Source organism: Malurus melanocephalus, unplaced genomic scaffold (genome assembly GCF_030028575.1).
Source record: "Malurus melanocephalus ecotype Western Australia unplaced genomic scaffold, MMel_1.1 scaffold_250, whole genome shotgun sequence".
Lineage (NCBI taxonomy): Eukaryota > Metazoa > Chordata > Aves > Passeriformes > Maluridae > Malurus > Malurus melanocephalus.
In genome coordinates this window covers 311,684-323,429 of record NW_026623482.1, presented here as the reverse complement: position 1 = coordinate 323,429, position 11,746 = coordinate 311,684, and the positions used below count along the sequence as shown (strand labels likewise).

The 11,746-nt window shown below is 41.9% G+C and overlaps 1 protein-coding gene across 3 annotated transcripts in view; it reads right to left on the bottom strand.

Annotated features, from left to right (window-relative positions):
- The window catches only part of POLA1 (DNA polymerase alpha 1, catalytic subunit), a 179,345-nt gene extending 178,997 nt beyond the window's left edge, over positions 1 to 348 (bottom strand). For all 3 annotated transcript variants that reach the window (XM_057375475.1, XM_057375476.1, XM_057375477.1), the window contains exon 1: positions 264 to 348. In XM_057375475.1, the coding sequence (XP_057231458.1) occupies positions 264 to 294 (31 nt within the window). In that variant the 5' untranslated portion in view covers positions 295 to 348. The remainder of the gene's footprint in view (positions 1 to 263) is intronic.
- Between the last annotated feature and the right edge of the window lie 11,398 nt (positions 349 to 11,746).

The following is an 11,746-nucleotide window of genomic DNA, read 5'->3' as shown; positions in this document are numbered from 1 at the left end:
CCCGCCGAGCCCCCCGTGAGGGACGCGGCCTCGCTGAGCCCCCCGTGAGGGACGCGGGACCCGCGCTCAGCGCTGTCCGCCCTCACCGCCACCGCCCGCCGCGCACGCGCGCTCCCGCGCCCGGTGCGCGCGCGCTCGCCCTCCCTGCCGCCAGCGCCGCTGCCCCGGTTCCCCCCGCCTGACAGCGAAACGGCAGCGCCTACGAGGGACGGGGAAAAGCAGGAGGACAAGGACAGGGGCCCCGGCCGCCCCCCCGATCTCACCGTCCCGGCCCCGAGCGCCGCTGTCGGCCATGGCGCTCGCGCCAAAGGCTCCCGAAAGTGGCGCGAGACAGGAGCTCCGCGCGCCGCCGCGGGGGCCGCGTCCAATCAGCGGGCGCGGGGGGCGGGGCCGCCCCGGGGGCGGGGGGAGCGCGGGAAGGCCCCGCCCAGCCCGGCCCAGCCCGATCGCCTCACGCCGCCTGCGGGGCCCGGAGCGGGAGCGGGCCCGGAGCCAGGCCCAGCCGCTTGCTGCCCGAGGCCTGCACCGCCGGGCCGCCACCCAGCCCCGCTGCTGCGGCCGCGGCTTTGCAGGGAGTTGTTCCTTCCCAAAGACCCGCGGTATCCCGCGAGTTTGCGTCTGAAGGATCTGAGCGGGGCTCCATCTGCTGCAGGGGCCCGTACTCCGTACCGGTCCGGTGCCGCAGTTGGGTCAAAGCCATGTTTAAGTGCCTTCTCATGAAAATATCATGGCGAAATGTCATGTATAAAATACATCTTCTGAGYTGGGAGTAGGCGGTGGTTGATTCCAGTGGGATAAAAGCTGGAGCCAGGCTGAAGCGTGAGGGTGAAGGACCACCTGCAACAACGCTGTCAGCGATCAATCAGTCCCTGCGGGGAGAAATGGGCATTTCCTACCCGGTTTCCATCGGCATGTAGCGACTGAAGGTCGAGTACTGATCCTGACAAGACTACATTACATAGGAGCAATGGTCTTTTTGCATATTTAAAGTAGGCATTATGTTCTGTCATAAGTTTCAGGAACTCCTTCAGTAAATTACTCCCTAGAGTCTGTTCAGAGACAGGTAGTGGCTGGCCAGCTTAGTGACAAATAGTTTATATACATATATATATGTATATACACACACATGCATATATATACATATACATGCGTATATATATATGTGTATATACACATATATATATGTGTGTGTCTGTGTATTTAGTATAAATATATTTCATATAGTTATATGCACACGTAGTGTATATATATACTATAATGGATGCCCTCCTATTTTCCAAACTCCTTTTCCTTTTTATTTTCTTGTTTGCTAGAAATGGGGAATTTCTGATACCTCAAGGCTCCTTTGTCCTTGCATACCCCTGAYTTGGTCAGGGTGGGGAGGTGTGRTACRTTCTCTYCATTTTGATKCTACAGAGGTACCTTCACTCAAATKTGTCAAGAGTAYTTRCACAGCAGCCTTCAGCAGAGGAGYAAGAACTGTGTCCAGAAAAGGATGTATTTCAGCATAGATGGGAAGAGGTTTTAAAAGCTTCAGTTAAGACAACTGAAGCTTTACAAGTCCTAAATCTAAAACAGTTTAGGTCTGTCTGTGTGTGCATTCAGAAAACCAGGGAAACTGATTGGGTTTGTGTTGTTTCACCACAAATTAACCTCAATCTTTTGTCTAAAAACATCAGTGCTGGCCAGTCRTTACTCAAAAATCTACCACCTTTGTTTGCAGAATTTTGTGGAGAAGCATTTRCTGCTCATGAAAATATGCAGGCACTGACTCYAGCTTCTTGCAAAAGCAGGTGGCACCACAGGGCTCTCTCCTTAGGGATGATATGCTGTTTCAGAAACGTGAACTAGTAGTGTTTGGTCTGAATATACTGATTGTTTTCAACTGTCTAGAGGAAAGAATTTTTATGTTTCTGAAAATGAAAATTATTTTCCTTCCTTSTTCATCAGTGCTCCTTTGYATTSGTAAGAGAGAAATTTAAAAACCTTCCAATYCTCCCAACTTAAAATACCCAGGTGCTAGTACAACATTATCCCACTGCTGGACATAGWCTTAGGTGGAGGCAGAAAAATTACCCTGTGGCAGCTCCCTGGTACTAAAAGAGGCTGGACACCCCGACAGCCATAATGCCCATTCCCAGGGAGAATGAGATCCCCCCTCTCTGCAGTAGATAGTTCATAGGTCAGCCTAGCTGTAGCAAACCTGCACCTTGGAAACACTGACAGCTATAGGAAGAATGCTTGTCTAATGTACTGTCCTGGTTTCCATTGGGATAGAGTTCATTTTCTTCCTAGTAACTGGTACAGGGCTGTGTTTTGGATTCTGGAAATAATAATGCTGATAACACACTGATGTTTTGGTTGTWGCTGAACAGTGTTTGCACARAGTCAAGGGCTTTTCAGCTTCTCACCACCCTGCCAGAGAGGAGCTGAGAGGGGACACAGCCAGGACCACTGACCCCAGCTGATATTCCATACCATAAAATGTTGTGCCTAGTGTATAAACTGGGGGGGAAACTGGCCAGAGGCCACAGCTCAGGAACTGTCTGAGCATCAGTCAGTTAATGGTAACCAATTACACAGTGTGCATCACTTACTTTTTGTATTCAAATTATTGTTCTTCTTTTCCTCTTCTCTCCTCTTAAACTGTTTTTGTCTCAACCCCCATATTTTACTTTGGGTTTTTTTTCCCCCAATTCTCTCCAGCATCCCACTCAGGGAGCATGTGGGAGAGTGAGTGAGTGGCTGTGTGGTGTTTAGCTGCCTGCCAGGTTTAACCACRACACCTACAGACAGCCTCTCCTTGGGTGCAGTGTGCCACTGTTTGCTTTACTTCTTTTTTTAAACGTGCACAAAACAAGATCACATAACCAAGCATGATGTAGGATGTCAGATTTTTAAACTACAATACATAAACATTTATAAAATAACAATACCTCTAAATTCTTCAGTTTGAATAAAAATAATGCTACTGTGTTTCACATATAACCTAGCTTTCACGTGCTTTGGATTTTTAATTGACTGCATTTTAATGCTTAAAATTAAACAATAGTCTTTTTCAGCTGTCACATAAACAGTGGTATGTTTGTTATTCAGGTGATGCCGTGATTTGAGCCAGTACACAGTGACACCGTTAATTTCCCAAACTGAAGTTGTTGCCATAGCTCCACTGTGGGACAGCACAGATCAAACAAAAGACTTCTTCATGGGGGCTAGTTCAATCCTGACATTCATCTCTTACCACAACAAGAATGCATCTGTTTCCCACAGCACAGCATAGCAAGCATATTTAAATGCTGCAGGGGAAAAAAAATAAAAAAAGGTGGGGGAGTGAGGGATGGGCTTTRCTTTGGGAAGGAAAAATAACCCAGCAATATTTGGGACTTCCTCTGCTGAAGGCTTTTTCACAGCAGATTACTTTGAGCTGATCTTTAACCTCCCTCAGGACAATCATACAAGAACAATTTGGCATGACGTTGGCTTAATTGTCTTTTAAGAGCAAGGAGTGGGAATTCTGCTGGTGCTTCACACCCAACAAGATTCCCTCAAGACAAGTGTGACAGCTACAGAGAAAAGTGCCAGACAAGCACAGTAACGAAGATGGTAGGCAGCCAAAAACACAGTACAGAAGAAGAAGAAGCTCATGAAGCTCCCAGATTTCAACAAAAGGTGACAAAGGTGTGTTTTCTGTTTTGTTTTTTCAGAGCTGTAATTTAAATAAGTAAGTTATTAATACTAAATACTRTAAACTCATTGCAGGCGTTCCAAGATAATATAAACATTAGTTTMTATTGACATAGGAATGTACAAATGGAGTATAGCATCAAAACTAAGATAAATGGGCAAAATAATAACTGTGTTGAGGATTTTTTTGTCTTCATTATAATGTTTGCTCTGCTGCAAAAAGCAATAGGACAAAAAGTTAAAACTCTTAAGATTCAGACCTTACACATTAAGTTTATGGTTGGTAATTGTTTTGAGGATGGAAAAGAATCTGTTGAAACTAAGAGTGGTGGTATAAAAACAATGCCAGTAAATCATGAATGACAGCAAGATAGCAAATTCACCATACTATGTCTACCTCAAAATGCTTAAACATTATTATATGGTTAAGTACAGACTGTCTTTGTGGAGAATTGTACTCAAGATATGAGTGTATATATTCTATGTGTATGTTTCCTACAAACATGGAGTATTTAATTATCTTACTTTTAATCCTTACGTTGGTATGAATTAATGCACATTATCACTAAATTAACTTAAAGTTTTTCCATCTAATTTCATGTACCTCTAACCACTTCTGCAGCTGCTTACTAAACTGTACTATTCATGTSACTTTTCAACCTGAATTATTTAACTGTTTGGGGAGCTAAACTAAAGAAGSACAAGATTTCATAAATTAAAAACAAAAGAAATCTCAAATTATTACTTTACAAAAAATCTTTGCTCTCAAAACTCTTCACATATAGTTAACTGACAGAAGTGTGAAAAAATAAATGCTTCTGGTTTTGTTTATCAATAATGATAATGCAGACATTTATGTTRAAGGGTAAATTCCTTGCTTACCAGGCCTCTAAATGCTTTTTTTTCACTGTATAGCTCTTTTTAATTTCCTGCCTGAGTTACCTGCTAACATCAGGATGAAGAGAATAAAGTTGTTATTAGGATGTTAGGCCTCTGAAATAAAAAGGTAAAATAGAAAAAGAACACATGCTAATTTCCATTACGACACAAAAAAAAAGCTTATGGAATGAACATTCAGAGATACTTATTTTCTTTCTTAAACAAACACAATTCAATTCTGATTGCAGTTAAATTACAGCAAATCCTAGTAACTGGACCAGAATTAGTGGAATTACACTAACTGGAACAGAGAGYGGAATCTCATCACCTGCTTGCCTAATACAATATTCCTATTCAAGCCTAGAAGAAAAGTACAAAATATTATAATTTACTTTAAATAGGGAAGACAAGTGAGAGCAAACTCACAGAAAATGAGCCCTCACATAATTATAATGTCTAAGAATTAAGTCTGATGCCAGTGGTATTCAAGAGCGTACAGCTATTGCCGCAGCATGAAAGTCTCTGTTTTAACTACTTTCAGCCCTCTCTCTTTACAATTGCACAAAAATGAACAAYTAATGTATAAGCAGAATATTATTGCAGAGAGGCTGTTAGATTTCAAGACCTGGCTGAAGATCAAATGTGCTAAATGGGTGAATACTCTCAGTGTTCACTGTCTCACATCCCTTTTGCAGAAAGGAGKACAGCATCATGAGACATCTTCTGTACAAAGTCTTATAATCCTAACAACTCTGTTGCTGGGGACTGCTGTGCTCACACTGTGGGGAAGCAACAAGGGCCAAGTGCTCCCTGTAGTAGGGGAGCTTGGTGGGACAGCTGGGGCCTTTTCCCCCAGCCTGAGGACTGTGAGCAAGGCAACCTGGAGATGGGAGTCAAAAGCAGCCAGGACAAGTCCATGGTGCTGAGTCTGGTCTCAAAACAAACCACAAACACGACTCAGGTCAGGTCTGGTGATGGTAAMCTGGGTAAAACGCAGCCCAGTGATCATCAGGCAAGTTGTAGAGTAGTCTAGGTTTGAAGGAACCTTAAAGGTCATCTTGTTCCAAYCTTTGTGTCACAGGCAGGGACACCTTCCACTAAACTAGATTGCTCAAAGCCCCATCCAGTCTGGACTTGAACACTTCCACTGGGGAATCACTGAACAAGTCCAGGGGCATGGCTGGGGCTGAGCTGGACCAATGCTCCTACAGYTCAGCTCCAGCAAGGGCCAACAGCACAGGCCAGAAATCAGAGCCCAYGAGCAGAGGGCAGGAGATCCAGGTGAGGCTTGGTCAGGACTGCCAGTGCCTCACAGCCTCGGCAGCCACTCCCATTCCCCACAAATAAGGTGTGTCCTCACACCTGAGAGCTCAGAACGGGGAGAGGGATTTAGTTGGTGTGGGCTGCCAGTGGATAACTTTATGGATACTCAGCCAGGGCAGGGACAATGGCCCGGGAAGGGGCCACAGCAGATGGAACTAGAGGGTGGTCAAAACCCTATAGATCACCCTAAGGGGCTGCCTGGTGGACTCTGGGAAGAAGCTCCCTCAGGAACTGGGACTGGACAGGGGCCAGTACAACGAGGACACCAAAGCTCAGTCAGGCTGATGAGGAGGAACTGCATGAGAAGATCCCACACAGCCATAGGCTGGGCCCCGCTGCTCAACTCAGGATTTAGGAAGCCCATAGGGTGCAGCAAGGGGCAGATGCTCCATAAGGACAAGGAGACAATGACATGATATGGCTGGGGGTGAGTGGGAGCTTGACACCCAGAGCTACATCCCACAGACCCAAGCAGGCCCAGCCGAGAGTCCAGATCATCATACAAGATTTTGGGCCTGCTTTATCACCACAGGCAAGATAAACACACAAATCAGATCAGGTCTGGTGATGGTGTCTCCTTGTGTGTCACTGTACCACTGTGACACAGTGGCATCTCGCTTTCCAACATTGATAAGTCACAAAATTTTCATTCCTTTCAAGTCCAGCTTTTGATTCTTCCTGTGKACACTAGCAGGAAAGTAACTGTAAACCTGAGAGAAAAGGTTTTTCCAATTTGGTTTGGTACTTGATCTGCTTTAGTTTAGGTAAAATGGAAGAAGCTGTTACAAGAAGAGGCATTCAGATAATAACTARTAAAATAACTAGCTCCCAGATRGTAATTTTACAGTGCATAAAGTAGRTGTTTTGTTTTAAATAAAGTGTGTGTCTTTACCCAGATTATGAGAATCTCCAGTTATTAAACATTGAAGTGAACCCCAAACAATTACTCAAATGCAGTTAAAAGTATGATTTTTTATGTTTCACTTGGCAGGCTTGCATTTGGAATAGTATGGGAAAAAAACTGTGAAGGCACTTGCATGAAACATTGACAAATGGAAAGATAAAGGTTGACAGGAACAGTGGAGAGAGAAAAAGTATTGTGGACCTGTAATTCTGGAAAAGATAGTGTGACCAAATACTGATGATCAGTCTAAGAAGTTTGAAATTGAGCTGGTGGAAAAAGGAGGCACCAGAGAGATTGAAAATGGATAAAAGTGAGTGCAATACAAATATGTTCAAGGAAGGTAGTCTTAGCTTTGTGTGGATTTAAGGAGATTGAAGTGCTTATCTGGAAAGCCAGAAGAGAAAAAGGGATAGGAGGGATAACCACACTGTTTAAATAGTAAAGAGATTTTTCTTAAATTATATTTTATCTCTAACAATAAGAAGGATGGCAGAGAATATGAATCATTTAGACAAATTTTATACTGAGATCTATAAAGTAGACAGATCTGCAGCATTCAGCATTGCATTTCTTGGTAGCAGTAAAGTTGCAGCTGTAGTCCTAAGTTTGCACCACTCTGTAAGAAATCTACAGAGAACCCAAAATGGAGCAGGGAGGGTGATAAAAGATTACAACATGTGACCTATGAGAAATTATTGCAACTGGGGCAGTTTAATCTAGAAAAGTCATGAGATGTGACAAAAATACCTGCCTGTCTGCTGAATGTCAGCTCCCTACTCCAAATCCTCAAACTATTGTTTCAAAATCTTAACCACAGTAGTCATACAAAAGCAAAGGAGAGTAAGTCCATTGTCTGTGTCCAGTGGAAAAAGCAAGCAGTGGCAGTAGTTTGCAGCAATGGAGGTTCATATTAGACATTCAGAAATACTTTCTGGCAGGAGTGAACAATGTTAAGGATGTATTAAATAGATACTTTGGGTTCTGGGAGGGAAGAACCAATAATGGTTAGCTAATCTAAGTGCTTCCCAATCTCTGAGCATCCATCAGGAAAGTTCCACTGCTGAAAATCCCTCAACCTTCCCAAGCAACATTTACTCTGTAAGTAAAAGCTTGATTATTAAAATTAGCAAGGACAATTTAATAGCGGGACACACAAACTTAACACTTCCCACACTAAACAGCCATCTTTCTAACTCTGGAAGAATGAAATTAAGACAGATACCCTCTTGGTCAAAACCTAACCATGATTTCTCACCATTTTCTTTGGAAGTGCTTATAAAAGTAGTTCATGAAAGAGCAAGAACACAAAGAGCCTGCCCAAAAATGGTTAACTCAGTTTATTCAAAACAGTGCCACAAAGCACAGGTGAATGGCATCACCAAAGGCCACTATTTTCAAGAATTTGTGTATTTCAGATAATTTATGTGTAAACCATGTCAGAATTAACATGACATTTTTAGTTAAATTCTTGCATAAAGGGTGACTAATTTGATTCTATACAAGTGTCCTGAGAACATAGATTTTATTAAACATTCACATCTTCACTATAAAATCACACTGTACCAAATCCCATGGTTTTGCTTTTCATAATTTATGGACTGCCATTGCATATAGAAAAATTTAGTGGATTTAATCTGCATACATTTTGTAAGACTATTTCATAAATAGTAAGTACTTTGTATTTATTCTGACAAAGAGGATAGTTTATAAGCACTGTGCATTCCACTGGAATGATGATCTGCATCTTAAAAATTAATTAAAGCTACAGTATCAGCCACCATTACATGGAATAAGCAAAGTGATTGATGTGGGAGGCAATAAAAACCTGGAGGGTATAACTTAACTTCATACCTTTCATCCTCTACCTTTTTTCCCAACTGACACCGGAGGGGAAAAAAATCTACCATAAATCTCAGTCTAAAAATATATGATTTAACTAACTAATCACCTCAGCAATGTTATCTTTTTCAGCTATTTTGATTATTAATTGTATCATGTCTAGAATTCACATGACATTGATAGATAAATAAATAGAGATTCATGCATACATAGGTACACACATGGAAATATAGTATTTAAACAAATCTGCTCCAGACATAAACCTTCCTTCATCTTACAAAGTCTTGCAGTTGACCTTATGAAGTCTTGTGCTTAAAACCTTCAGTATCCAAAATATATCTATTGATGCAAAATTTATTGAAGCTYTTTAGCTGAATCTTCAATAATTTATTCTATTATGTTTTCTTGTAGATGTTTGGCTTTGAAATCAAAGGCTGTTTCACCACACCATTTTTTTTCATAGTTTCCCGATAACTTTTGAACAGAAATTATGTGAGGGTCTGCTTCTCTTCATTAGGTCTAAATTATAGGTCAGAAGACTTTTGCAATTTGTCTCGGGCAAAGACTATTTAGATATTTTCCGCTSTACTAAGTGGTGCTTGAGATCCATCAGGCTTAGAGAGGGATCCTAATTTTTCAGTTTGAGAATTGAGAGTATTTAAATGTAACATCTAAACATATTTTTWAAATCTTTTTCATACTTTGAGAATTAATGGTTGCAGTTTGAGAACTGAAGTTTTATATAAAAAAAACCCCAAACCTCTATGTGTCAGGTGGAACCTTCCTAACAACTGAGGTTTTTTCCTGTTTGGTGCCTATTCAGTTCAGACCTTGAAATTAGAAGGTTTGGGATAATGGTTTCCTGACTTGTTTGCCTGTAATTTATACACCATGGGACAAGATTTTTRTGCATCAGATGTCTATTCAACCCAAGCAGTTATTGCAAAGGGTTTGGTTATTAAAGGCCATGGTAATGTGTCCCTGTTACTTGTGAAGAAATGGCAGGAGGCTGCCCAGGAGACCATGATCAGGCACAGGATAGTGATTACAGAAAAGAAATTAGATGCATGAACCTCCGCACCCATGACTTGCTCCACTGTTCTTTTAAAAGCTGTCTGRCTTGTAAGGATTCACAGAAGACCATCTGTTGAGCTTTTCCAATCAAACATAATTTGTATTTATTTATTTTAGAGAGTGAAGAAGACACACTCCAGCCTTTTGAAAGCTAATTTAGCTCCAAGAAGAAGATGCATTTTAAGATACCTTGTTCAAGATATCCAATATGTTGACTAAGATAATCAGACAAATTCCATTTGGATAGACATGACAGACCCCACATCCTTCTCTCTGCCATTATTTCAACTTCCTCTCTTTTGTAGTGATGTACGAGGCATTTTTTTTATCATGCTCTTCAAACAGAAGGACAGAATACATAAAGTATTTACCAGAGGTGGAAATGAAATAAGCAGCACAAAAAGTATTCCACTTCCACTTTGAAATTCTGGCCCAGCTTAGATAGGTGATAACAATACTACAAGAGAGACATCATTCTGTAAACGTTACATGTATATGGAAAACCTTATCTGTAGAGAAKATGAATCAAAATGCACCTAAAGTCAATAGCACACTCTCAGCATGAAAGCAAAGATGAAATTTGGCCTTTCATACTCAAAAGAAATAGAAGGAAAGGGAATTTACATTTCCAGTGTATTGGTGATCACCAACTTCAAGAAAGTCCAATTCTCCTTCATCTCTTTTTTCCTGCACCTATGTAGTCAGTGAGAGCTGGACACTGACCCTGGGTATGTCCATACTTGGTGCTACTCCTTTAAAACACCAGCATGGGTCTCTGACGAGCTGGCATCTGTGGTTGGATTTATAAAAAATCTGCCTGCTACCTTTGGCTGCTGCAGTCCTAGCACTGCTCATTCTGCTGTCCAAATATTCTTCTAACAGCATAACACTCCTGCAAATATTTTTCCTAAGAAAATGAGCTACAAATTTCAGGCCAAGTGCTGCATTAATCATGCTTTAATCATTTCCCTTGAGTATGCTTTCCATAATGTGTGAGTAGTTCTTGCAGAATCACTGATGAAGGAACTTAGTTATAAGGAAAAGATTCAGCTGAGATTCATAGTTTGGCTCCCTGTTTTTCTTGCTTAATCACCTCTTTTGACATGTATTTTCCTTTTTTTCTTAACTTCTGACTCATTCTTTCAATATTTTCTTTTCTTTTTACGTTCTTTCCGATCACCTCTTATTTACTTACCTACACCTTTCCGTTTCACATAGCTCATACATTTTTGTATTACGCTTGGTTTTCTTTGAAGATGTGCAAAAGAYAAAGACATTTGAAATTCAGCTCTCGAGGGGAAAGACACTGAGGYACAATTCTCTTGTTACTCCTCACGGGTCTGGATGGACTTAGATGCTCTTGTCCTTTGATGAAGTCTGATTTTTAAAAACAACACTGACAGTGTTCACTGAAGCTAAGTACTACTGCAATCCACTTTTTTGATTCTGTCAAGGTTAACGATCGCCAATGGAGCCTCTCTGTTCTAAAAAGTTTGGGGTTTATATTATTTTGGTCATATTCTCATGGTATTTAAGAGTAAGAGGGGTGGTATTTTCACTTCAGCAGTGTAGAAGCTACAGCTGTATGTGTTGAAGCAGCTGTACAGYACAACTGAAGATGTAGTCGTGGGTCCTGGGCAGGTGTCAGCCAGATTCCGTGTGAAGAACCTGGGAACTCTGAATTTGCCTGTGATAGAAGCATTTTGCTGCATATAGAGAGAGCTGCTACCATTACAGCCACGTCCTTGTATCCATCTCTGGGCAGAATAGAACGGCGCTTTTGCCAAAACTGCTMTAATTTCTTTCACTAAAAAGCAATCTGGTTTCTTTAGCACCAAGAATTTGGTACTGCCAGCACCGTGCTCCTTCCCGGAGAGGGCAGCGGACCGTCGCTCTTCGGTAGCCCGGCGGTGCGGGCTCTCGGCAGGCGCTGTCCCGGGATCGCGGTGCGGCGTGCGGGAGCTGTCCGGTCAGCACTCCCCGCCTTCGKCTCACTCAGAACCGGGCAAACTTCACCCGGGGTCGCCGGGAGGGAGCTGCCGA